Source organism: Mycteria americana, chromosome 7 (assembly GCF_035582795.1).
Source record: "Mycteria americana isolate JAX WOST 10 ecotype Jacksonville Zoo and Gardens chromosome 7, USCA_MyAme_1.0, whole genome shotgun sequence".
Taxonomy (NCBI): Eukaryota; Metazoa; Chordata; class Aves; order Ciconiiformes; family Ciconiidae; genus Mycteria; species Mycteria americana.
Genome location: NC_134371.1, coordinates 57918141 through 57945396, shown reverse-complemented (window position 1 = coordinate 57945396; position 27256 = coordinate 57918141). Strand labels below are relative to the sequence as shown.

At 50.8% G+C, this 27256-nt stretch overlaps 2 protein-coding genes across 9 annotated transcripts in view; both read right to left on the bottom strand.

The window, feature by feature from the left end:
• Positions 1 to 5228, bottom strand: part of ST3GAL3 (ST3 beta-galactoside alpha-2,3-sialyltransferase 3) — a 190788-nt gene extending 185560 nt beyond the window's left edge. For 4 of the 6 annotated variants that reach the window (XM_075508602.1, XM_075508603.1, XM_075508604.1 and 1 more), the window contains exon 1: positions 5094 to 5227. In XM_075508602.1, coding sequence (XP_075364717.1) covers positions 5094 to 5208 — 115 coding nt within the window. In that variant the 5' untranslated portion in view covers positions 5209 to 5227. Of the gene's footprint in view, positions 1 to 5093 lie in introns of all 6 variants that reach the window. The other 2 variants (XM_075508606.1, XM_075508607.1) reach the window with 2 other exon arrangements.
• Positions 5108 to 27256, bottom strand: part of KDM4A (lysine demethylase 4A) — a 43163-nt gene continuing 21014 nt past the window's right edge. For 2 of the 3 annotated variants that reach the window (XM_075508598.1, XM_075508600.1), the window contains exons 21-23: positions 27095 to 27187; positions 25893 to 26029; positions 5108 to 5238 (exon numbers count right to left, since the gene is read on the bottom strand). In XM_075508598.1, coding sequence (XP_075364713.1) covers positions 5211 to 5238; positions 25893 to 26029; positions 27095 to 27187 — 258 coding nt within the window. In that variant the 3' untranslated portion in view covers positions 5108 to 5210. Of the gene's footprint in view, positions 5239 to 22342; positions 25772 to 25892; positions 26030 to 27094; positions 27188 to 27256 lie in introns of those variants that run through there. The other variant, XM_075508601.1, reaches the window with a different exon arrangement.

Genomic DNA, 27256 nt, shown 5'->3' with positions numbered 1-27256 from the left:
ACGTAGAACAAATGACACCCCCAGTAACTCAAGATACAACAGCTGTACCCACACTACATGCCATCACACATACTGTGAGGCTTTAGCCACATGAGAAAGAGCATGCACGTTCCAAACCCTTGTAAAAAGATCCATTTCTTCAATACATTTTTAGTCCCTAATACAAGAATTGACAAAAATACCATTTCACTTTGAAAGAGAGAATCCAGTATTTATGTTAAAGATAAAGGTTTGATTGATTGCTTTTGATTAATTTAGCCTTTTTTGCTGTGAGACTGGTTTCCATGGAAATGCAAGCAGACTAAAAACCTGCAACCAGAAGTGAGTCAGTTTTGCCTGTTTATGTCTCCTCAGTTCCCATGGAAACAGACATTAAAAAAAAAAGAATAAAAAGGATAAGGGTCCTGAAATACCTTCAGAAAATCTCTTCCCAGAGCTTTATCTCTTTGGCTGCCTTTCCAGAATTAGAGTTGAAAATAACACGGAGCAACAGATGACAGAGTAGTGACTTGATTTCTTTATGGAGACATCAACAGAACATACCTGGAGATGTTTCAAAAGCCACATTCAAACTGACAAGCTCAAAATCTATAGCTACTATAGCATTAACTTAGGTTTTGGAAAAGTACCTGAAGTAGAGTATATATTTCTTTAAATTAATTCAATGCTAAAGTAGATAGAAATACAATAGAGAACAGGAAAATAGTGTCACACTGTCCTTGTCCCAAGTATGTTTCAGTACTTTGGCAGGGGAGGGAAAGAAAAAAAGCTGCCTTGGGGGAGTGAGTCTGGTATTTCCATAGCTAGGACATTTTTTAATGGACTCATTTGTTCTTTACAACACATTCATTTTTAAGTTGCAAAATCAGCTATACACATACCAGGTTAAGTAACAAACATCAGTATTAAATTTTAACATGACTATATTTTGTCCTTCAGTTATGGGTAAAAATGCATTCCTCCAAGCTGATAAAGCAAATCTAAGAGGCACTGTCAGCAAGACTCCATCTTCCATCGTACTTTTCAAAGATAATGGGGCACCTTCCCCTGTGCTGCCTTCTTCACACTCGTACAGATAACTAACTTCCTCCTCAGATCCAAATGCAGCAGGGAAGGTGGAAGGGATACAACAGGGAGTTGTTAGGGGAGAGGCTGCAGTGCATGTCTCAGACCTCCAAAAACCGCTCCTATCACTACCATTACTATATAAGAATTCCCTGACAACTCAGTGTCCAGAAACACAATGAACAGAGTTACGATTATCTGCTGCTGCAAGGTCCTTCTAGAGTGTACAGGACAGCTAAATCTGATACCAAACTTCTTATTTCCTTGTTTATCTCCCACATCATGTTATTAGTTCTAGGTGCTTAGCACACCTCCATGCAACTCAACACTCTTAATCAGAGGGCTGCAGCATCTGTCATTATTGCCTGTCTGGGAAGAACGTGCAAGGACAGGGTACATCTCTTACCACTGTTGTCAGAGACTGAAGCTGCATTACAGGAATCAGGAAAGAAAAAAGAAAGCTTACCTCTGTCCTAAACCACCGCTCATATACTCCCAACGATCACCAGAACTCAAAGGCCCTCCTGCATTCACGCAGTGTTACCACTTTTTTGCACTTTGCTACTGCTCTGAGAACTAACGATGTATTGCCACCAGCATGAAACGAGGCTCAGGGAAGAGTAGCCAGCCATGATACTCACTAACAGGATGAGAGAGGGGTAGCAGTCACTGGAGGTTTGTCTTGAATGGAAGAAGCAGTTGAACTTAATTCAACCCTAATTAGTTCACATTAGCTGAATTCAATCTATTCTTGTCACAGGCAAGATAAACCTTAGAGAATTCTTTCCTATTCTCCTTTGTATTTTGGCAAGGTGTAGAGTCACACAGTAAGGAGAACAATCTTTCAGAACTCTCTAAAGGCATCACTCAAGGAGGACAGATTTAAAGTTAAATGGAGATGGTAAGAAAACCATTGATGTGTATCTTTCAGTCTAAGTTTAGCCTCCTTTCTTGGAGGTGTCAGAAGTACAAATAAACAAATTACTTTATTCATTTACTTTAGCAGCTAAATGGACAAACATCAAGTCTCAGCATTACTAGATTCCTTACAGAGTTACCATTCAAATTCATCCCTAACAACAACGTACACAGGCATCTTCTAAAACATTAAGTGAACAAACCACACAAGCAGCAAGTAAGCAGATCAAGTATTTTTCACCATACTCTATGGCAAATTTGTTTGTGTCCAATATCAAACACAGGTGTCAAATTTACTAAAACCAGTCTCTGAAGAGATTGCAAGGGTGTCGGATGTCAGGATCAGCTTAGTTCCATGCCTCCTCCAGCAGAAAGAACAGAACAGAGAAAAGATGAATGTGCCTGCCGAACCTAGGGAGTCACTATTACACAGAATAAAGACACTGGTCACAAGAAAAGATAAAATAATTTAAAAAGAAGATAACTTACACATAAAATCAATAATCTTAGATTATTAAGCACCCCAAAATTAACACATCTAACTTAGTTTTGCCTTTGGGGACATCAGCATTATCGTATCAATCTTAAGGAAATTTACAAGGTCACACACTGAATTATAATTCAGGAAATAAAACCACAAATAGCTATCAAGCACCACCTGTCTTGTGCACTGAACTAAGCAAGACTCCCCTTCAGAAAATAGAAAGTATAATTGCACCATTAGACATTGTATCATATTACACATGCTAAGGAAGCCTAATCATGGTTAAATGAGCAACTACTATTCTGTCATTTGTTAACTTCCAAATGCTTATTTATAGAAGCTTAACATTAACTCTTCATATCAAATTTGCCAAAACAGGCTTTTAAATTTGTATTTTAAATCTGCATAAGTTCCTTGTGTAAAATTACATGACAAATAAAACATTTTTTGATACATACAAAACTCTGAAGATGAACTGAAAACTGGTACCACCTTAACTATTTTCAAAAGTAATCACATAAAATCTTGCCCTCTTACACTAGACTGCTGTTTACACTAGTATTTCAAGGAGCTTCATCTGATATTTAAGATACAATCCATACAAGTGTCTAGAAGAAAAGGAACAATGGTACAGCCTATATCAATCGTGACAACTGATAAAGATCAATAAGCTAAATCTTCAGACTAGCATCATTGCTTTGTATATGTTGAAGAAGCTTAATTGCAAGCACCACAACTTCCAAGAATAAATGAAGAACACATTTTACACAGAAGATTAGAAAAAAGGAGACACACACCTAACAAAAAGTCTGTGACATCACATCACAGTGCTCCTGTCAGGACATCCTGGGTACCCAAAAGCAGCCAGTACGCTGCTGAAATTTAGAGTTCAGCAGAATTTCAACAGAAATTACTCTAACTAGGCTGTAACTTAAATTAATCTTTCTAGGTAAAAGTGTTCCATTTATAGAAATCCACAGTGTTTGCATATAGATTTGCAACATTGCATCGCAAGGCACAGTTACCACAAAACTCCCCAGGGACTGATATGGCGTAGAATAGCAAATGGCACACAAAACTAAAGGCACAAAGTCCAAAGAGGTGAAACCTGAAGAAACGTAGAACCCATCCCAGCACCTTGGTATATGGCACATAAACACAAAGTTTCTCCTCCACATTTAACAAAGCTCGCATACAAGTTGTGGCCTGAAGGGATTTTTTTGCAGGCCTTGGGAAGTCCCAACAAAATTTCTGGCGGTACAAAGGAAGTAAAGGATGGCAGGCGGTATAACGTCATAACAGATCATCAAGTGGTAGCAGATACAGCAACACTGTTCTTTTAACTACATTCTGCACTTATTTTCATGCAGGAAGGATTTTCTATACCTCATCGACAAAAGTGCTAGTTTTCAGAAGGTCACAAGCAAGATTTTTGACTCCCTCTCTGAAGCACAAACTTGAAGAAACAATCCCTGCTCAGAAAGACACTATGCATCTCCTTTTACAAATTCATCTTCCAATACCTATTCTAGTACAAGACACCTTAGCAGTCCTCCTGTCAAAATCACCACATCAGTGCAAATGCGTTATCCAAGTCATCATCTGTCATCATGCAAAACTTCTTCAAGCACATAACAACAGATATGGAGCATGTAGAGGTAGAAAAATTTAATTTTAATAAGCATTGCAGTAGCAACCTCCAGCAGCATGCACAGAAACGCAATACAGTGGAGATGGAACTTGACCGATGTCTTTTTGTCAGACAGAAAAACAATCCTTCTGGATCAGTGTTTCTCATCCGCTGATCCAGGGAGTAATGGTCGGCTGTGAGACATCTGAAACAGCCCGTGGAACAGCTGCAAAGAAGGCTGGCTTGTGTTTTGGGTGGGAGGGGGAGAGGAGGGAATTGTTTTCTTGTTTTTATATTTTCAATAAACAATTCTCACATGCAAGCGAGAAAGCAATCAACAAAAGCAAAAATAAGAGCAGTAACTGAACAATCAAACCTCAGCCTAACTTATATCTCATTGCAACTAAAACCTCCTATGGCATTACCGCACAGTACAATCCTCACATTGTATTCAACGAGGTCAGATGTCTCTTTGGACTTAAAAAGGTTGAGAGACATCGTTTTAGATGACGGATAGTGGGCAGATAATAACATGGAAGATAAACAGACGATGAGGATTTCTGAAGTACAAAGTAAGATGATGAGATAACCAGCATATATGCTTATAGAGAGAAATCAAAATCCACCAGAGAAAAAAACCCTTGTCTTAGATATTTTAAAATGTACACAAAGATTCAGGGAACAAAAGCCTCAGCACACAAACTCTTTGACAATTAGGAATCACAAACTAACACAGAATATTCCAAGAACTGAAGTCTCTAATACTGGATTTATAGAGCGTGAACCTGCTTTTGAACCCAGTAATAAAAGTAAAGCCACAAAGAGCATTAGGTAATCACAAATTCAACCCCTTAAGTATACTAAAACCTCCAGCATTTGATTGGGCTTAATCACATCCCTCTAATACTACTAAATCAGAACCACCTCAGTACTATTGCAACTATCTAACAGACATTTCGGGCAGCACAGAAACAGTTACACGGTGCTTATACTTACTTGAATCCTCCCATCTGAGAAGGTGCAACTTCCAAGCAGAATAGTACAGAAATCCCAGTACCAGAAAGAGGCAGAGGGCTAGCAGCAGGTTACGCATAAACACCAACAGTCCCATCTTCACATTAAATCTGCTCTTCTACACCACCTGAGAAAGAAAAACAGGTTGAGGTTGGAGCCACCTCCTCCGACACTCATCCTTCCAAAACATGCAACCCCATACCCACAATAACAGATCCAAAACCGTGCTCTCCCCAAGGCAAAACACGCCAATCACCCAAACCGCACCAGCAAAACAAGAACTACCACCCTAAGCAGCTGCCTTCTTTTTGTCACACGGGTAAATGCCGTTCCGGAGAGGCAGGAGGGCACGGCAAGGCTAACGACAGGGCAGCAGCCCAACTCCTTGTTTGCGCTGACGCCCCAGCCCACTTCAGATAATCGGTCCCAGAGCCGCCTCAGCCGAGGGGGCCCGCCGGGCACCGCCGTCCTCCCAAGCACAGCAAAGCCCGGACCGCCAGAAAGCAAACCCGCAGCGCCCAGGGCTCCCGGGGGCGTCCCTCGGGCAGCGGGGCCCGCAGGTCCCGGCGGGAGCCCCGGGCGCGCCGCGGTGAGGAGATGCGCTGCCCTGAAGAACGGGGACGGCGCCGGGGGAGCGGGGCCCGCCCGGCCCGAGCAGAACGGCAGGTCGCCGCCGGCTGACAGCTGCCAACGGCCGGCCGGAATCTGAATTTGAACGGGCAGCGGCGCCGCCACCGCCACGCCACCGCCGGGCTGGCGGCACGGCGCGCGCCAGGCACCCCGCCGCCTGCCCCCGCCTCGCCGGGCTCCGCTCCCCCGCTCCCCGTCCTGCCGGGCCCGCTCGCCGGCACGGCGGCGGCCGCTGGGGCCGGCCCTGTCCGATCTCCCCGGCCCCTCCGCCCCTCCTCACCCCGCCGCCGCCGGCCCTGGGCGCTCGGCCGCCGGCTGCGGCCCCCGGGCGCGGGGCTGCGGGCGCCGCCATGCCGGGCGCGGCGCAGCGGGACCGGCCGCCGCCGCCGCGGCGCTGAGGGGCACAGCGGCCGCCAATGGGACGCCGGGGCGGGTCGCCGCGCCGCCAACCCGCCCGCATAGCGGCCGCCGCCGGCCAATGGAGCGGCGCGGGGGGCCGCGCCCGCAGCCTATCGCGGGAGGCGCCCGCAGCCAATGGCGGGCGGGCGGCAGGGGGTCGCCGCCGGAGGGGCGCTGCGGCAGGGCGGCGGCGCGCATGCGCGGACCCCCTCGCGCTCGCGCGCCCCCCCCCCCCCCCCCCCCCCCCATCACTGCACGGCGCTGCGCCGCGCTGCTCCAATCGCTGCGCCGCACTGCTCCAGTCACTGCACAATCGCTGCGCCGCGCTGCTCCAATCGCTGCACCGCACTGCTCCAATCGGTGCACAATCGGTGCGCCGCACTGCTCCAGTCGCTGCACAATCGCTGCGCCGCACTGCTCCCCCTGAGCTGTGACTGCACCCCTCTGATCCCCCCTTCCACCCCGGCCCCGCACTGCCCTCTTCCATCGCTGCCCTGCGCCCCCCCACACCTCCAGGCATTGCTCCTCCTTCGAGTCGCTGCGCTGCTCCCAAGTCACTCTATGGCACCTCCAAAGCACTCCACTAGACCATGTCTTCCTCCAGGCATGGCACTGCAGGACCCCTCCAGGCACTGTCAAGCTCCACATCATCTCGTTGCTCCAGTCACTGCACTGCACTGCACAACACTGCACCTTCCTCCAGCTGAGACACCTCCAAATCTTGCAGTCACTGCAGCCACAACGCTGCACCACACCTCCCTGCAATCCAGCTGCTGCATCCCAAATCTGCATTGCCTAGCCTCTAGTCACTGCATCGCAGTGCACTCCATCTCCCTTCAATTGCTGCACTGCTCAACCTCCAAACACTGCTCAGAACAGCCTCTAACCACTGCACCACCTCCCTGGGCTTCCCAGTGTTGTACAGCCTCCACCACGGGACTACACTAGGCTGCAAGGACCACACGGGGCTGCACGGACCACATCAACTGCCCTCCCACAGCACAGCACGGCTCACGCCACACAGCTGGTGCCGCACAGCCGGTACCGCACAACCGGCACCACTTCCACACAGTTCCCATTACGTTACGGTCTCCACCTTCTCACTGCATGGCTGCCCTGTGAGCACTGCAGCAGCAGGGCCAGCCCATGCCTCACCCTTCCCACTGCATCGCCCTCCTCACCACTGGCCCCACAACCTTGCTGGGTATCCCTAACACTCGATAGGCACAGGGCAAGTGGGACACACAAATATAAGGCAGCACGGGGAGGGAATGATAAAGTTAGGGAAATTATTAGGCATAGGGTGGGAAAAGTCATCTGAAAGGAAAGAGACCATAAGGAATAAACCTGCGTCTTCAGGACAGTAAAGCAGCCCAGTGATTTCCTTTTTCCACCCTTCATGAATCACTGATAACACAAGGAAAACAAAAAAAGCCACGTGAGTTTAAGGGAAATTAAGTAGGATCGTGTCCAGCGTGGTGGCAGCTCCCACTGCAGGTGAGCCCAGGTGCTGATGCCAACCAGCAGATGCTGCCTCGGACAGCGCAGGGCCGGCTGAGCACTGCCTGAGCCCGCTCCCCGGTGCTCAGCGAGAGGCAGAGCGCACACAGGTCACAGGGAGAGCTGGCAGGGGCTCATGCAGCTCTACTTTCACAGCCAGAAGCCCCACTTCGTGGTTAGCATGAGTGAAATCAGTGCAAGCTGGCTGCAAGCGTGGCACCCACACAGCCGGGCTCACAGATCTATCATGCTCCTCCACAGAGACACGAGCGAGACACGTGCTGCGCTGGCATCCAGTTGGGATTTTTTTATTCCAAAGACAACTTCTAGACACAGCACAGGAGCTGAACAGACTCGTGCCAACACCCAGGTATCACTGACACCGATACCCCACCGAGGAGGTGCACGGAGAGGGGCCACAACTGCATCCATGCAGCCTCATCCATCTGCAGGTCTGCCCCCGCACTGCTGCCCGCACCGACCCCCACTTCCCCAGGGTTGACCCACTCAGGACGCTGGTTGCTCTCACCCAGCTGAGGCAGCTCCCCTCCCTCTGGCTTCATGGTGAGCTGGCGGTCGGGGCCAGACTGGGCAGCCTCCTTAGCTGCCGGGCTCATTTCCTCCAATAACCCCACCGGCTCCTGTGCTGCATCTTGTCTGGCTGGAGCCCAGCTTTGCTTTACAAACACTTGCTTTATGCCTGCTCCTCTCTTCTCCTCATCACCCTTCTGGCTGCGTAAGCCCCGTCTCTTCTCCCTGCCTCAACCCCCCATGCCCCAGCAACACAGAGCTGCCTGCGATGCCTGCCGCCGCTGCACCGCATCTGCTCTGACCGTATTCAAACTTCACCCAAACTGCCCCGACTCTACCGCTTGCATGCTCAGAGTTGAAACCCTGCGGTCCGCAGGCACAGTGGGTGATCTGATTTTGATGATAAGCAGGGACCTACAGCACGAAGCCAGATAGCGACAAGGCTGGGGCTTGCTCCTGAGCCCGCGTTTGTCACTCGGGAAACTCTACCCCCTGTTATCAGGTGTCAGTGTGCTGGAAAGAGCCCAGGATGAAGTCGCACTTCTTGCCAGGCTGAAAAGAACTTGGGAGGTGAGTGCCATGGACCTATGGAAATCAGGTACCTGCTCCCGGCAGCTGTCTAACGGCCACAAGATGAATTAAGGCGATGATTAGTGGAGTGATTTGGTTCGAGTAGCAGGGCTTTAGTCTGAACATGTTCCTACTTAGCTTACACATTTCACTCGCAGGCAGATGTCAAGCTGGATGTTGCTAGGAGATCGACAGCAGGGGAATAATTAAGTCTGATTAAATCCTATCATATTGCCGTGCCGCTTTCCAGAATGCTCTGGAGGTTTTCAAAGCCAAACTGACCAAATGAAAGGGCAAGAGCTGCAGCCCATCCTGCTCAACAGAACCCACTTGCCGTTGACCTGTTGAACCCATGGCTGCCCACGTGTCTGCACAGCATTTCCCACAGCAACGCTGGCCATGAGCTGGGACATGCCCCGCCTGGGGCATGCCAAAATTGCTCTGCAAACACACCTCACACATGGTACTGAGCACCACAGGGCGTTCCCACTGAAATGATGCCTGCTTGCTTTTTTCTTTCATGGTGGCTGAGCAGCACATACGGGGTGACACGTAAAGGTAAATAACAGCTACAGGTTCTTTTCCCATCAGTAAATAAAGTTATGCTGTAGCTATGTGCATCAGTTGCCAAACACACACACGTCAGCCTCCGGGCTCCCTCCGTAGTGAGACTGCTAATCTCATTTTGACTCTCTGCCCTATAAAAATTCTCATTCTAATACTCACACTGTAATCCTTCCCCTCAAATTACATGTCATCAAATCAGACCTGATACTAATTAATGTAGTATTTTGTTATTAATTAAATACCACTAAATACCACAGCAAAGATCTCTTTCCAGTAAAGGCTAGATAGAGATTACCTCTGCTGATGCACAGGCTAGGGGAATGCAACCTGGGCTGTAACACACTCATATTTTGTCTTTATCTCTCTGGTGAAACTTGCTTCATCTCACACACTCATTACATATTATTCTTAAACACAGACTCTGAGCATGATCAGCCTGTGGACAGCACGTTACATTTCTGATGCTCTGGCTACTCTAAGAACAGAAATGCTGAACAGCATTGTCAGCAGTCCCACACAAAACAAGCTAAAACAAGCTGAACTTGGCTGAAAAATTCTGCCACCCTCCAGATATTTTCAACAGCAAAGAGCCACACTTACCACTACGGGCACAGGTAAGCACCCAGAGCCTGCCTGAACAGCTCCCCGAGCACGCTGCCTGGCCGGACCACATTTCCCAGGTCTTCCTCAGCTGAAATGATCCAATGGTCCTGGCTGACATGCGGCTGTACGAGTGCGAGCAGCCGGCCAGCACGCCCCTCAGCGGTTCATCTCCTTGCATTAATTCCGATACTCTATGTTTGGTTCACGCATGTTTTCCAAGAAAGGAGGTAGGCTTGATTTGAAGACAAGCATTGGAGACTCCCACCTTTCTGGGTCTGCTTCAGGAGTCCCTCGCCCTCATGTTCAGAAGAGCATCCCACATCCCTGCGTCTGGCTTCAGCTTGCAGACATACCATTTTGTTCTGCCTTCTGCTTAATTAAAGAGCCTTTCAGAGCCTGGCATTTTCTCTTTGTGACACTACACATATGCTGCAAGCAAACCCCCCCTCATCCATCTTTCTGATAAGCTAAATATACCGAGTTGCTTAATTCTCTTACTGCCAGGCATTTCCTCCCACCCTCGAGCCATTTTTTGCATTTCTGTTCTACACAGCCTTTCTGATTTTCCTGAATCCTTTTCAAGATGTAGAATCCCACAATGAGCCTCCCTAATGCTTTGACACAGGGATTAAATCTGCCTTTTCCTATTCTCTGTCTCAAAGGGCTACGTTGGTCCTTTCTGCCATAGCATCAGACTCAGCATTCAGACAGGATTGTCCCAAATCTTTTCCAGACCTGCTGCTGGCAGGTTAGAGCCACCTGGGCTGGCCAGCGCATGTCTCAGCTGCATGACCAGGACCCTGATGCGTGGAGTTGGGTGGTGGGGGACACCTCCACTCCCACACACCTCCCTCACCTGCTCCCAGTCTTGGGATCACGGATGTCGTGGCTGCCTCTCCAGCAGCATCCCAGAGCAGTCTGCAAAGGTGGGCTTGCACCCACAGCGAGCACAACGCAGGCACCATGCCCACAGGGCCTCGGGGGGCCGAGAGACCACCTGCAGGCAGAGTCCGGTGGGATTTCCCTCCGGCCAGCAGTTGTTTTACCTGGGCAGCCAGTGCCTCCTCTTCCCAGCACGCTGCTGCAGGTGCACGTCACCCGTCCAGGGCCAGACACAGACCCCACCGCAGGGGAGAGGGGTACCACGTTTGGGGGGCTTAGGGACCTGAGCCTGGCAGGCAGGACCAAGGTTTGCTGAGCCCTGGAGAGCTCTCCAGGAGCAGACGTCCCAGCTCTCAGTAGGTTACTGTGCTGTGAAATAGAGGAGAGCGCAGAACCAAGTGGTGCCTGCTGGCATCCAGGCTGGTTTGAGTGTGATGTCGGGGAAACACTTCACAATGCCTCTTAACATTGTACCCAACCTGCTCTTGGTGACAGCAGTCACTGAGGAATCTGGTGCACTGCCTAGTTACCAGGCTCCACACCGTGAAAACAGCCTCTCAAAAATAATAAACTGGTGGAGTTTCCATCTTTAATTCTGCCCTTTAAAGAAACCAGCTCAAGTAGTCTTTGTGTATTTGCCATTCGAAGAGTTTTCTTTCTCCCCAGCTGCCTCCTCAATGAAGCCTACCTGAGAGTGAAATGGGGAATCTTTCCCAGCCCACACGCCGCCATCGGATATCAGTGCGCTTCCTCACGCCGGTGCTGCGGGAACCTGGAAGCAGCCCAGCTCTGGCTGTGCCCACGCTGCCTCTCCGGAGCCAGGAGCACGCAACCAGATTGCTGCCCTTGCGTTTCTGAGTCAATTGCTGAATAAACCTGAATTTCAGAGACGGTTCGAGCTGTGATGGCCATGAACGCCAATGGACTCATCCCAAGCCCTCCAGCCAGGCATTGCCCCGTCCCCTTTTGTGCCATAAAAATAGCTGAAAGAGGCAGGCAGGGCAGGCAGGCGCCATCCAGCCGCTGCCTCCTCTCAAACGGGAATGGCAGGAGTGACCCCCCATCCCACGTGCTGTTGTGGAGGAGAGGCAATTTGGCACAGCAGCGGCACAAGGAGAGGTCGCAGCTCCCCAAACCAGCCACGTTCATGCCACAGGCCCAGGTAATTCACGAACAACATTTTGATGACATAATCACGGGCTCTCCTAAACACAGGTGTTAATCTTTAACAAATACTCAGCTGGTGGGAGGCCAGCATAATTCAAAGAGCCCAAGCAAAGGGCAGAGAAACAGCAGAGAGGCCCAGCCTGCTGCTGGGGAGGTGAAAGCACAGCTAAGGGAGTCTCGAGTGCTGCGTTACACAGCACGGCCCTTGCAGGGAAACTCCTCCCTGGGCAAAAGGAAAGGTCTGGCTGCTGAGAGCAGGAGCATCTATAGAGCACACTTCGCCTTCTCCATTGCCATCAACAATGACGTAGGATTTTAATTAAAAGCATGTATTACAAAGCATTAATAAGGCTCACGGCAGATTAACAACTACATGCATTAACAGCTACGTTTTGAGGTCTGTCAGTGTGCCAAGTCTTAATGGGGAGCTATCAACAATGGGGAGTGTACCTAGACCCCCAGCGACCGTTTCCTAGTCCAGTGCCATTTAATAGTTTTTAAAATCAATTGTCTAGACGACAAGATGAAGGCTTACATTTGTGGCTGATAAAATACTGAACAGGCTGCTTGCTGCTACAGCATGAGCTGAATGGCCTGATAAAACGATCACAACCCACAGCACAGAAATGGGCTACAAAGGCAGGTTCTTGGCAATGGAGAGGGCAGGCTGTACCGCAGCGTGGAGGATCTCCCAGAAAGTGTGTGTGTGGGGTGGGTTGATGGAATTAAGGAAAAAAAGCTGAAAAAGAGAGCTGTCCCCACACACAACTGCTGCTTTGAGCCCGCATCGCAGTGCCTTGGCTCCGAGAGTTGTGAGGCAGAGGGGCACAGAGGGGATTTCCGAGAGACGCACAGCACAGTGCTCGTGCCGCTACAGCTCTGGCAAAGCCAACTCATTGTCCGGTCCAGCTCTCCAAACTTCAAAATGGACACAGAAATCCTGAGGAGCAGCAACACCACCACAAAACAAAGAGCTAAGGTTTGGAAATGCAGCAAATAAGGCTGTGCAAGATGCGAGGAGTGTGGGCTACTCCACTGCCCCAGAAGAAGTTCTCCTTGCTGACGGGGGAACAGAACACTGCTATGGGCAGCGTGTCAGCCCAGCAGTGGGAAGTGCAGGGTCCAAAGGTGAGGAGTTGAAGATGGAAAAACTCAAGCTTGAAATGATGGACATTTCTTTGCAGCACGGTCGCTGAAGGCTGCAGGGGCGGCCATCCCCACCATGCAGCAGCTTGCAAATAAGATTAGATGGTCTCAACTTTTAATTCAGTTTTTTGGTATCTGGCTCGGGCATGAAGAAGGCCTGCCGCATGGCCGTACTTTCTGTTTCACCCTCATCTGTACACATCCTCGGGTTCACCCCTCCTGATCTTGTCCAAACAGCTCCAGCAGCAAAGGAGAGGCCAGGACTGATTCCTGCATGCCAGAGAAGGCAGCGGGGAGGGTGCGGAGGGGGGCTCAGCCTGAGGACAGTCTTCTTCACCTGCTCTTCCAGCTCATGCACATGTTTTTCTAAAACCAGGCATGACAGCCTGACTGGCTCCACAGCATTACACTGCTCTCAAGCACAGGCAGGCTGCCTGCCTGCAGCAGTGCCCTTTGCCAGCCCTTTACCCAGGGAATGCCACGTTTCCAGCCTGGAGCTTTGGTACTTAATTCATTGCGCTGGAGCCACCAAGCCCTTGCGCACCTTCAGCTGGTCTGTTGTGGTGATGGAGCCACGTGGCCACGGGCTCCCCTTTTCAGCCTTTTCAACCTGAACCCCATCTTATCTCCACTGCTCCTCGATGCCTGGTGAACTGAAGCCTCTGAACCCAAGGGATGCACCAGCAATCTTCACGCAATGGAGCAACCAGCTCTGTTGCTCATACTGTTCTCTCCCACCTGTGCCCAAGCGAGTTGGTGCCAAAACCCACAGCATAAGCACAGTAGCCCACAGCTCTGCTGGTTCAGTCCCCACTTTGGATTACAAACCTCCCACATTTGCGTCGCTCTGATCTCTTCCCCATCTGCCCCGAGGAAATGGCTGCAAGCCAGTGTCGGTCCCAGGTGAGCAGCGCTCCCGTGGCAGATGAGTTGTGCCCTGTTTGAAACTTCATTATGTCATTTGTCATGCTTTCAGCCATGAATCGTGGCCATGTGCCCCTTTTTTTTTTGCCAGGCTGGGGGAGAACTGATAGCATGGGTACGAGCGCATTTCTTTGGAATGAGTCGTTTCACATCACCTTTGCTGGCCCTATTTCTTGCATGATTTGTGATAAAAAACATCGATTTTGCAACATGGCCTGTGCAGGTTGTACTGTGGGATGGTCGGCCACGCTGCCGTGGTAAGCAGCTTCCAGGGCATGTCTTGTCTGCAGATCCGCAGGCTGCACCCCCTGTGCGGGTGAGTGCCCCTTCTCAAAACCTCTGCAATGCACTGAGGGACATCAAAACCTCCCAGGGTGCATGGCCACGTCCCCAGAGCGAGGACGCTCTTTGCAGCATCCCAGCACCTGCTCACGCAAGACAGGGGCAAGCACAATGCTCAGGAAAGGGACCAAGGAGACGTGAGGTAGCAAGAGCAGGGGGCCGAGGAGAGGCAGTGGGAGGAAAGGAAAAGTGCCAGACAACTCGATGACTTTGCACAAATCCTGCCAGTCCCCAGGAAGGTGGTGGGAGGAGGTGTTGGAGCTGCCAGTGCAGGTGCTTCACCTGTGGGAACGAGAGCGGCTGCCTGGCACAGGGCGCTGGGCTGGCAGGGGCCCAGCTGAGGCAGCCCCGCTGTGTCCCGGTGCCTGCCCCACTCCTGGGCGCTGATGCTTATCTTCTCCCTCTTGGGAAAGGGAAGGAAGAAGAGAAGCCATCCAGCACAAGGTGGGCCGTAGGGCAGAACAGGGCCAGCGTCGGGGGTGTAGGGGCTGGGCACGCAGGTTTGCACCGCACCGACCCCTGCGCGGCAGGATGTGGCCAAGGTTTCGTGCTCTGCTGCCGGGCACGAGCACGCTGTGTTTTGGAGATTCAGCATTTGTGGCAACCTGTGTATTCTTGCAGCCGCTTTGCGTAACAAGGAGTTAGCGCAACCAGGGGGAAGTGCCTCTGGGTGCTGTGTTTGCCAGCAGGATGTGGGCTAACAGCAGCCACGAGGAGGCAGCTGCCAGCCACAGGCAGGGCACACAGACAGAGGGGGTGCTGCTGCAGCACAGCAAACCTCTCCAGGTACATCACCAGCATTCACACAATCCCACAGTGGTAGTTACGAGCGAGAGAACAGGACTAGGGGGACGCTGGATCCTCTTGTAGTGAGAGGGGTCCTAAACAGCGCATATGTAGAGCTGCCAGCCATGGAGGACTCTGCCCCTGCCCCAGCAGCCCCGGGGAATGGCCAGGCCAGCAGATCCCTCATTTCCCACACACCACAGCTCAGAGGCAGCTGCAGCCCACCCACCCCAGCCACAAGAAGGCAGGGACAGAGCTCAGCCTCTCCAGCAAAGCTTCCCCACCCTGCTCCCCCTAGGAATCAACTCCCTGTGCCGCAGCGGAGGGAGTATGAACTTTCTGCAGCCATCACCTGAACCACCGCTATGCTGGGGGAGGCTGGCAGCTCCACAGGGCCAGGCAGAGGCGGCTGCTCAGGGCTGGAGCTTTCCAGGGCTCAGCACCAGTCAAGGGAGGTTCGCACCTGCAGTAGGACTGGTCCTTCCAGCACAGGGACGGGGGAAGCTAACCACAGTGAGTTGTCGGTACCAATGACATCCTCTCTGACAGACCAGTTCCTGGTGGATGGAGTAGATTAGCACCGCTGATTTGTGCGACCGCCCAGACAGCTCCTGTGTTCGGAGCCCAGCACCTACAACCCATCTGGGTTGGCATGAGCCCCCGTGTGAAGCTGGGCAGAACAGCCTGTCCCAGCCCAGCTCCCCTCCGACCCAACCATAGACCCTGGCACTGCTGGGAGTGTTGGGCTCTCCCCCCTCTCCGCCAGCACCCAGGACACAGCCATGGCTTGGCACTGTCACCGCCCAGCAGCGATGTGTCACTGCATGTCCCTAGAGCATCAGGCACCCGCTTCACGCCAGGCATGCCCAGCAGTGCTGGGGGACCAGCTGCAGACAAGCCTGGCCAAGGGGGACAGCCTCCTACCCCAGACCTCCTGTCCTCCAGCATCTCACTGGAGTCAGCTCTGACTCACCACTCTTTCCTCTCCACCAGCTGCATCCCCACCCAGGGCTCTGCCCAACAGGGGAGGTTTTGATCCCTCCATAATGCTTTCCTGAGCCTCGGGCCCCGCAGAAAAAAACATAAAGCTCCTCAGCTGAAGGGGCTCCCCATTTCTGTGACAGCAAGTGACCACATGCAAGTGTGTCGCTGCCCACGCCTCAGTCGCACAGCACCGTCTGCTCAGATACCTCCCTCCTTTTCCTTCACAAGCTGGGACACACCCTCAAGCTCAAGAACGAGTGAGATCTGGGGAATTCATTAACCTGCTCTCTCAAGAGCAGTGAGGCTGTGCGAGTCCAGAGGGAGGACAGAGGTATCCTGCACCAGCAGCTGCTCCCAGCAAGCCCACAGCCACAGCACACGGCAGTGCTGCCTTTCAGGAGGGGGCATGGTTGGGGCTCCAGCGCCCGGCACACCGCAGCCCCGAGCAGCCTTGCTGGAGGCCCACGCTCCTCCCATCACACCAGGCAGCTGTGCCTGGGAGAGGCATCTCGTGGCCTGGATGCGGAGCGAGCCCGTCATCTCTCCCTCCTTGTCACGGCCAGGCCTAAAAATATCCTGGGAGTGGGCCGATGGTGGCTGCGCTACAGTCTCCGTTACACAGATGGAAAGGGCTACTCCCTGCCAGAGCGCCCGGGGTAGCGCCAGCTCCTCTGCCCTGCACCAGCACAGGGTATCGGGATCCTGTGCTGTGCCTCAGTAATCCCCGTAGTGGAGGCGTGCCAGGGACAGTGCTTGGCACAGAGCATCCTGGCCAGGCGCAGCATCGCGGCTGGGGCTGTCCCAGCCAGGGAGACAGGCAGCTCCACAGGGATCATCCCTCCTGGGTGCACAAGACCGAGCAGGGCAGGGAAGAGGGGAAGAGGGAGTTTCACAGCCCGCTGGCATGAACCCCCAACAATGATGAAACGGGGTGCTGCCCAGACGTCCCGTAACAAGTCGAAAGTGCACCCAGTCAGCCAAACGGACAGCACTGTGGCTGCAAGCGCAGCAGGACAGGGAGCTGGAGGACAAGTTGGCAGCGCAGCAGGACAGGAAGCTGGAGGATGACAAGTCGGCGGAGCAGCAGCAGGAAGGCAGGCTCAGCCCTCAGCCCATGGGAAAAGCCAGAGAAGCAGAAGAGCACGGCTGAGTTTGCAGCCCGTGTGGGAAGAGGGGTGGCCTTGTGCCCTGCAACACACAGGCAAAGGGCAAAGCTGTCAGCTCCTCCCCTCCCATCCCTGTACATCCTAAATCTGCAGGGCCTGACAGCAAGCAGGGCTGCCGATGCCAAGCCTCAGGCCATCCTCCACCCGGTAAACCCAACTAAGCGGGAAAAGGAGCAGAGACGCTGCTGGAAGAGCCAGGAGGGACGCGCCAGCTCTTGTAGGAATGGCTTACAGGATAAGAGCACAAATTCAGCCCCAAGCAGAGACTCTGGCTCTGACAGACTCAGTGCCTTGCTCTGGAGATGGTAGCGGGTCAGGGCAGAAAGGAGGGCTGCTTTGGGAAGGTAAGCATAGCCCCATCAGAGCTGCCCGACACATGGGGGCAGGTTCACCAACCCATCCCCAGGCTGGTCCCCTACCACCCCAGCATTTCCAGGAGAGCTGCCGCCTGGAAGGAGCCCATGCTCGGGGCAGGGCACACCGTGGCAGGGTAAACGCCGGCCCTGTGCACTGCCTTTGCAACGGGCAAGAGGCTTCTTCAGGGTCCAGCCCTACACGTGGACTAGGAGCCCAGGATCACACAGGGGCTGACAAGCTCCCACCTGAGCTGTCCTTGCACTCCAATCCCATCAGCAGCCGTGTCATCCCTCTGTAGCTGTCTCCTCTCTCTCGCTCCAGAGCTGGTCAGCAAAATACCTGTCCACCTTCCTCCCAAACCAACAGCACATAGGGCACAAGATCTTACCACCCAGCCCAGCATCCCACAGCCCTCTTGAGTGCATGAGCCACTACTCACTCGCCTTCAGGATGCACTTCACAGGTTTTCAGCCACTAGACCTGAAGCACCCTCTGCATTCACCGCTGCTGTGCGTGACTGTGCTGGGGTGCATGGAACACATCAGCACCCATGTGGGCCCTCCACCAGCTCACGAGCAGCTGCAGGGACTGTGGAAGCAGAGGGCTCAGGGCAGCCCTGCCTTCTGCTGCAGCATCCCTCCTGCCAGCATGCAGACACATCTCCAGCAAGCTCCTCTAGCCTCCAGGATACCAGCCCAAGGGCCCACTGCAGCCAACACCACCATCACCACTGCTGGCCAGGCGCTGGGAGACCCACGCATGCAACCAGCCCAGCCCACGGGCAGCGTGACTGCTCCCTGCCCTAAGCCACAAGCCCTACTCCCTCCATCCGGATATCCCCTGGTGCTGTGCTGTCCGAGAGGAACCGCCTGCTGCTCCAACCCGCAGCCAACCCACGCCGATTTCATCCCGGCCCGGCTGGTGTCCCCAGGATGTCACAAGCATCCTAACCCCAAACCTAAAGTGCCACCCACTCACCCCCACCCCGTGCTGTGCTTCCGTCACAGCCCAGGCCAGCAGGACAAGCCCCCAGCACAGCCAAACCTCTCCTGGGCTGGTGACCCAGGGCCAAGGCCATGCTGCCAGGCAGCATCTCCCAGAGGGACACGCTCCAGGCACAGACCTGTCTCGCCGCTCCCCGCACTGGGATCCTTGGCAGCTCCCAGAGCCCTGCACAAAGCCATTTCCAGGGAGCAGAGCCCTGAGCAATCTCACCTGCTTCTTCTAGGGCTGTGGGACAGGTTGTGCTCGGAGAGGGGTGAGACCAAAACACTTCTGAGGCACCGGGCAGGGCCCAGCTGTAGCCAGGCATCCGTTCACTGGGAAGGGGAAAGTCTCCCCCAGCAGGTACCAGGCACCTCCCCCAAAAGGCTGCACAAGGGCTCTTCTGTCCAGCAGCTCCTGGAAGAAGGATTGAGGTGCCCCAGCTTGCCTGGAGAAGGGGTGGGGATCAGCTGTGGGAGGTGAGGACAGCCCAGCCCTCAGGGATTGCCCCCACGGCCTGGCCCTGCACCTCTTGCTGGGAACCATCCGTGCAGCCCCAGCTCAGCCAGTGCAGGACTGGAGGCTGCCTGTTTGCAGAGTCTGCACAGCTGGGCAAGGGACTGATCCACGTCCCCCAGGGCTGCCCTCACAAATCGATGGAGGCTGGGGGACACAGGCAGGCAGGAGGGACCCTGGGCAGCTGCCTCAGGCAGCGTGGTCCAGGGCAGCACTGCAGGAGCCGGGCTCCTGGGGAAAGACCCCCCAGCGCACTGGTGCCAAAGCAATGCCCCCCACACAGGCAAGAGCCTGGCCCAGAAAAGGCAGTGGGGCAGGAAAGACCTCACTACACTGGGACCCCTGAAGTACAGCTTGTCTGGAGAAGCCCTAGGCTCAGCTGGAGAAGGCGAGGAGCGAGAAGCCCTTCCTCGAGCTGGCCCATCAGGTGCTGACGTGCCTGGCTCCCAGCCCAGCAGCTCGGAGCCGTGCAGCTCCCATGAACGCCGTCTTTCTTCTCCCTGCCGCACAGCCCTTGGCAGCCCCTCAACCACTCCGGCTGGGGAGGGAGAAGAGCCAAGGTCTGTTTTTCTGTCCCTTTCCCCTTGCCAGGCTCTGCACAGCGCTGAGGGCCCAAGTTGGGGCCTCCCCACTGGGGACAGCACTGCAGATCCCACAGGGATCCAAGAGGAGCCTTCACCTTCAACCAGTGAGAAAGAGCAGAGCTGGCCCCAGCCCCACTGCAAGGATGGCCAAGGGTCCAAGTAGGACACCCCATATTACATCCTCACATGCAAGGGAGAAAGGCAGAATTAGAGCATTAACTCCCCTGCCAGTGCCCATGGACACCAGCTGTTAAATGGTGTTTGGAAACATCTATCCAGCTGGAAATGGGAAAGCCAGAGAGAACTCGGGACAGACCCTTCTCTGGCTGCTAACACAACTGCTCCCTTCATCCTGCCCTGGCTCTGCTGGGCCTGGACAAGCAAAAGCTGCGTCCCTGCTGCAGAGCCAAGCAGCCTGGGCAGCTATCCACCACAGGCAACCGCAGCTCCAACCAGACAGGCTGCTAAGCCCTCCAGTATAGTTGCTCCTCATTGCCAATTTCCTTATTCTCAGCAGAATGGTCCTGTATCTGCAGGAGCAGCAGCAGCACACCAGCACCACACACCACTCCTATTTTCCACAGAACTGGCTGCAAGTTAATAGCTCATCTGCACATGCAGCCTGAAGCCGGTCAGCACCCACCACCCACACTAAAGGCACCCATGTCCTTGCACCCAGGATACCGAGCCTTTTTAATTGCTTGTGGTTATGAGTAATGAAGTTTGAGTTAACACCTGTTGCAAGGACAGGCATGAAAATTAACCCAAAAGGTGCAGAGATACTGTATTCAAGAGAAGCAGCAGTACTTGAGGAAATGAGAGTCCAAGCATATTAACTAACATCAACTCACATTCACAACCATCTGATTCCCATGTCTGAAGCTTCTCTGGAGGTCCACGGGTAAAACACACCCTCTGCCTCCCTAAATTCAGCAAGACTGTGGACTTGATTCATTATACTTCTTGAAGTAGTTTGCTTTGGCCTATAACATACTTGTATGCAATGTATCACAGTGCAGTCACAGGTACTGCTTGGACATGACACTGGCTAGTACAAATTCTTGAGCTGCAGAGACAGGTTTCACCTAACTCTGTATGGAGGACTTCAGCCTGGGTATGAAAACATCCCAGCACACTAGCCACTCACCTCGTCTACAGCCCGTGAGGAGGCAGCTCTTCCTTCAGCCAGCAGTGTGGATAAAGATGAGAGCATCCCAGTTCCTGGGTGCTGGGTCCTCTCGCAGCATGAGGGGCCCACACTGGGTACGCCAGGCAGCAACTCATGCGGGACTAACTCGCCCAGCTAAGGAAGAGCCCAGACAGCAGGCCTGTTTCACTTCTCTCTTGCATCGTGTACTGAAGGTGTTCACAGCCCACTAGAACCATTCATAAAAGTGAGAACTTTCCTTAAACGCAGAATTACAGGCCAAGGACACCTCTTTTCAGGCTCTCCTACCTTCACTCAGTTTTGCCTAGAAATTAACACACTTACTATACCATTTTAATCTTTTTCCAGTGCCATCCCACACATTTCCCTTGTTCGCTGTCAGAACAGTTTTGACTTCAGCATTGTCACATTACTCATGCTGCAGCAAGCAGGCTGTGGCAATGTTTCTGCATGGATCTTCCACCGGTTCCTCAAAAGATAGCAATCAGGTGAATGTTTCCCATTCCTCTGTAGACCATTCTGGTGAGGTCAAAGGAAACTACTGATACACACCCTGAGCTACGCTCATTACTGGAACCAAGCAACAACACACTCATCCTACCTGACGTGTTGCACTCTTCACTCATCCAAGGGAGAAATCTAAAGCTGCTGAACAGCTCTAACAGCAATGCAAAGAAATTAAGAATGATTAAGAGGAAAAAGGCTTATTTTGACTTTTAGCAACCCCATGTTGTTCACGTTGAACCTAAAATACTACACACTTCACGCTAACCTAAGTGCACACACTTAAAGGTTCTGTGCAATGTCTACAAATTTGTCCGGGAAAAGGAGACGTTAACATTTTCCCAAACTACAAAAGCTGGCTCCAGGAATACCTGGCACGTTAGGCTCCAAAGATATAGGCTGAAATAATACTACAATGAATAAGCAATTTACTCAAGGTCACTCGGTGTATCAGTAACAAAAATCCCTGAGCTAAGGCAGAAGAATCTCCTCTCCCTGACTGCCAGTTCAGCAAGTCTTAACCAGCAGTGTGAAATTCAAGAGTCAACACTGAAGTAAAGAACAGAGCTGTTTGCACCCAGGTAAGATTTTCTGATGACTCCTCTTCTGGCACTGCCACACTCAGCTACAGAGGGAACCTAAGGCAACTCAGCTCTTACTGCAGATATCTCAGGTCTGCACTTCAACAAGGAGGGATGACTCTGCAGCTCTGTCCCTGTTCTAGCTGAACAGCCATGCTGGACTGAGTCCTTAAATAACAGAACTCCGCTTAGCATCTCTGAAAGACACCCGAGAACTCACCGGATAAGCATTAAGGAGGTAAGTATTAGAAAGGAATAATACTAATAGAAAAATCAGAAGCATGATGAGAATTTCCAAGTTACATTGCTTTAGTTCTTCAATTAATCTACAGATTGTCCATTTTGAAATTAGATTTATTACTTGATCAAATTGAAAACAACATACAGGCTACCAGAGTCTTGATTTCATCCCATGTTTGCATTAAAAAAACAAGCACAACTGCAGACATGTCAGACAACAGGAGCCCAGTTAGAGAATGGAAGAACAGAGATGCATTGGAAGCCTTGGGATATGTGGCTATGCTCCTCAAACAGTGCAGAATCAATTCAACCCAGCTCAGAACACCAGGAAGAGAAAGAAGGAGCAAGGAGAATAGGTCCTATTACTGCCGGTACTGTCTCTGGTCATCTGAGGGGTCTGCTGATGGAGAAAGAGGTCTCCTAGAAGTCCAGCCACAGGCAGAAACATTACTGCAATCAGGTGCTTTACAAAGACTACAGTCACCTTTTTAAACCTTATAAAAAGTAATGACTGGCTTGCCAAGCTCGTCCTGAATTAAGGGCAAGCCACTATTTGTTTATACTAAAAATGCTTTTTATGGGTTCAACCTGAACCAGTCACAGATGGAAGCTTCATGAAAAGTGAAGTGAGAAGGTCTACTGCCTGCAGCATCACATGCAATGGACCTAACGAAGGGCCATCAGAGCTCCTGTGGGGCATATTGAGCATGATTTCCTACTGAACACATTCAAGAAGCACCTGCCTAGCTAATACTCTGGCAGCACCTTGCCCTCACTGGAATGATGCTGTAACAGGGATAAATACACTTCCAAAAACAAACCACTGGAGAAAATTATTATCAGTCAAGATCAAAGTACAGGTAACGGAAAGCATATGTACCTTTGAGACAGCTGCTCTGTAACGAGCTTTTATTGCTACCTGTTATATACTTCAAGCCATAAAACCAATTGTTTTTGCAAAGTCAATAATATAGACCCCTCAAACATCAGGGTCACCAATTTTAGGTTCACGGAGAGAAGCCAAAACGCAGTTCGATCACTGCAGTAGGTAAAGTATGCTCACATTTGAATGATGCAGCACAAGAACTGATGGGAAAATTGGGAAGGCCCTTTGTCTCAGAGTGCAGGATGGCAGCGGTTTCCAACACAGTGCAGCCAACTGACAAGAGCAAATCTGGAGCCTGCAGAAAACACAGCATAACAAAGCTCCTCTTCCAGAACAAATATTAGGCATAGGAGCTCTTGAAAGTCACTCAATACTGTTAGAGGTGGGTGGCAAAACTTGCTGCAGTTGAACAACAGCACTCCAAACAAATCCAGCTGTTTCATACTAGGTCATCATTTTAGGATGAAGCTGTTGAGCCAGGTGTTTGCAGCACAGGTAGCATGTGGCACCTAAAAGGTGCATTTAAGTTATATGGCAGTTTGGGAGGAAAGCCTGAACACACGCACCTTTTCTCTGGAAGAAGAATGGCAGATGATACGAAGAGTATGTTTTTCATACACGTAGTGTTCAGCCTACGAGAAGTTAATACCACATCTTAAGATATGCTGACACAACAGAGGCAAGTTTGTTAAGGCCCCGCCAGCTCTTCTCCACATTTGCTCACAGCACATCACTTCAGAGAGGCTTATGTACAAGCTAAGACGTCAAAGTGCAATTTCGTTCCCATTGCCTAGACCAGAGCAACTGCAGCTACTAGACTCCAGTCTTAACAGATCCTAGTTTTATCAAGCCAACTATCCCATTCATCAGAAAGCGATTTAATACCCTGAGACCGGGAGTTTTGGACATGGGAAAAAGAAAAAACCCACAAAGGAAAGCCACTATCTCCTTTCTGAATATGTTTAAGCCTTCCAATACTGATGAATGAGGTATTCCACCACAAAAATGGGACAGAATACCTCTATGCAAAACAGTGGTTGTGCAAATCTTTGCCACTCATATTAGCCTCCTGACCCTATAAAAATGTAGGGATAAGTAAGATTTTCTTTATAAAAGTTGTAGTTTATTTCTTTTCTGATCAAGAGTTGTATCACTACACAATACTACATTTTATTGCTAATCACAAATCGATGCACCGGGGTTTCAGAAGAGTTTGGTTTATAGCGTTCCTATGTAACAAAAGGAAAAAAGTTACAAATCCAGACTTTGCAGACACATTGCCATGTCCCTATAGAAGCAGGGATGCATTAGGTCTGTTTCACTAGAAAATTTTCCTCTTGAACTGTTTCTGGAGAACACGTAACCATAATTTTCTCCAGCAGGAAAAGTCACCCCATCATTCCATGCAAAAAGAAGGTGGCCAATCTGCTCCACAGCCTAAAATCCCTTCCCTACAGAATGGGAAAGGAACATGTATTTACACGGCTCCTACTGTGCTGTGTTAATGCTTAAATTACTAGGAGCAAGTTGGCACATCTTCTGGATACACCTACTATCCAGCTTAACTCAGCTTCCTATTGCTGGGGTAGCAAGTTCTCTCCAACACAACTGAGATGTGCCCTACCAATCCTCTATAAAAATGCTGCAGTAACCTTTGCCAGACAGCAACGCAGCAGCACTCCTGCTTCAGAAGAGCATTGCACAGCCTTTCAGTAATACATACAGTTCAGTGCATGCTTTATCTGTCTCAGACCCAGTATTAGCTGTTGTAAGCAAAAGCTTGCGGCCACACGACAGGCAGTGCTGCCACAGAAGAGGTACTGCACTGCTTGAGACACCACTGCTGTGTCATCCCCAATACTGTGATGTTTGGATTTCAAGAAGGGAGAGTTAGGACTCTGTCCCTTTGGTCATTATTGCCTTAGAGGGGGTGGGGAGAAACTCAAAAGAAACTCTTTGGGAGCTGAACGTCTATTGGGAGCTGAATGCCTGTTCTTGTTAGAAGGCTGCACTGCGCAGGGCTCCAGACAGATTTCATTGATTCTGAGGCACATACTATTTTACAGTTAAACTTATGATTAAGTAAGTCAAAACAAGTATCAGAACAAAAATATTAAATGGAGGGTTAAATAATTTGTCCTATAGGATTCAATTTCACATTTCACCTGTTCACACAAGCACCTCCTGTCTGCTTGGATCTGAACAGCCTACAGCTCAACCCTCAGAAAGGAGGTGCTGAGAAACAAGAGACTGAAGCTGCTTGCGACAAAAAGATGGATATAAATATAAAAAGAGGTTCAATTTCAAGCACCAGTAATACTGCCTGCTCAAGCCCAGGTGTGGTCACCAGGGAGACTCCCAAAATCAGGAACATTATTCAATTAAAACAATAGACCGTACTATTCTGCAGCTGCCAAGATTCCTGGCTACAACTCCCAAAAGAGTTTGCCACCTGTCAAAATTGTCTCTAAAAAAAAAGCAAGACTGCTCGACAAGATGAAAGCAACACCCCCAAGCTGGCTTATTCAGTAAGGACCCAACTTCAGACCAAGAGTCTGCAGGCATCAGCTTCAGCAAATGGGATCTGTTTCACTATCCAACAGCTGCCTTTCAGCTACTGCAGAGCATCAGCTTTTTAGCTTCCTTAAAAAACAAAACAAAAAAACCCTGGATTCGAAGCATCCAAATATGGCCTGTTGTACTGGAGCGTTTAAATCCTTGGGGGAGGTGGGCATCTTCTTCCTCTGCCACAGGCAGCACTTACTCCATGATGGCCCGGTACAACGCAGGTTCAATGTAATCTTCACGGTAGCGCGAATTGATCACTCTTTGTCTCTTCCTCTCTTGTCTGACCTCCTTCTCTGCGAAGATCTCTGTGAAGCGCATATCTGAAGCTATTGACTAAGAGAAAAAACAGAATTAGTCACTAGAACACAGATCAAATCCCTGCCTCCACATCCTCCTACTGCATGTAAGACAGAACCAAGTCAGGACACTTGGGAACCTTCAGCCTTCTTCAAAAACTGACCAAACACAAGAAAAATATTTAAGAAACTGGATTTAAAAGTCTGGGGATAAGTTTAAGTGAACTGTAATCAGAGATCTAAAGAATCACAGCTTTCAAATTTAACTGAGTAGCTAATTTAAGTTCACAATCACTTTCTTAAAAGAATAAACACATTCACCTGTTCCAACTTTCAAGCAGTCTAGTACATTTTGTGCCTTATGGAGCAGGCATGTTTAAACACCTGGTCACAGGATTCAGCTATGATACGTTCTTTCTTAAACCTCTAACATCCTGTGTGCCTGCCAACAGGTTCTGCATTAGGGTGTGCATGATCATGCTGTAAAGCAAGATACGCCAGCATGCTGTCCATAGTTACATTTTTTATAGCAGGAAGCATAAAGCAACAGAACAGGGACCCAAAGGGACTGTGGGATCTCCATCCTTGGAGACAATCAAAACTTGACTGGAGAGAGCCCTGAGCCACCCTGTCTGACTTACAAGCAAAGTTACCCCTGCTTGGAACAGGTGTCTGGAGCAGAGACCTGCAGAGGTCCTTTCCCACCTGAATTATTTTACAATTTTAAAAAATGGCCAGCTCTCTTGATGCCACCCTACTAAAAGCTTTTCAGAACAAAGGGTAAGTGAAGAAACTTGGCTGTTCTTTGCAATGGGAATAGACAATTAAACTTGCAAATACAGGCATGAAAGCGTATTAACGTGCTGTCTCGAACAGTGACTCTATGCTATAAACTCCCATCTCTGCAGAGGGAGAATTAAAGTCTCTCCAGAGTGAGACAGAACTTTGCTTTTGTAGCCTGATCAACTACCAAGCTTTGCAACGATTGAGGAGAGCATCAGATTGTAATTGCTGCTCAATCTTTCTGCACTCAGCTTGCTGTTCAAGGACAAATTAAGTTAAATGAGCTTCTTTAGTACAAGTTTGCACCCCGTTTACCTACCAGCCTTGACTTCACTCTCTTAGGAAGCTCCTCTTCAAGAGTATACACATCATCCCTTTTCACCATCAGCTGTGACCCATCTTCAAATTCCACCTAGAAGAAAAACAGAAGTTGCTCTGCCAGAAGTCTGAGAAGTTAGAACCATCCCACAGCTACCCAGAA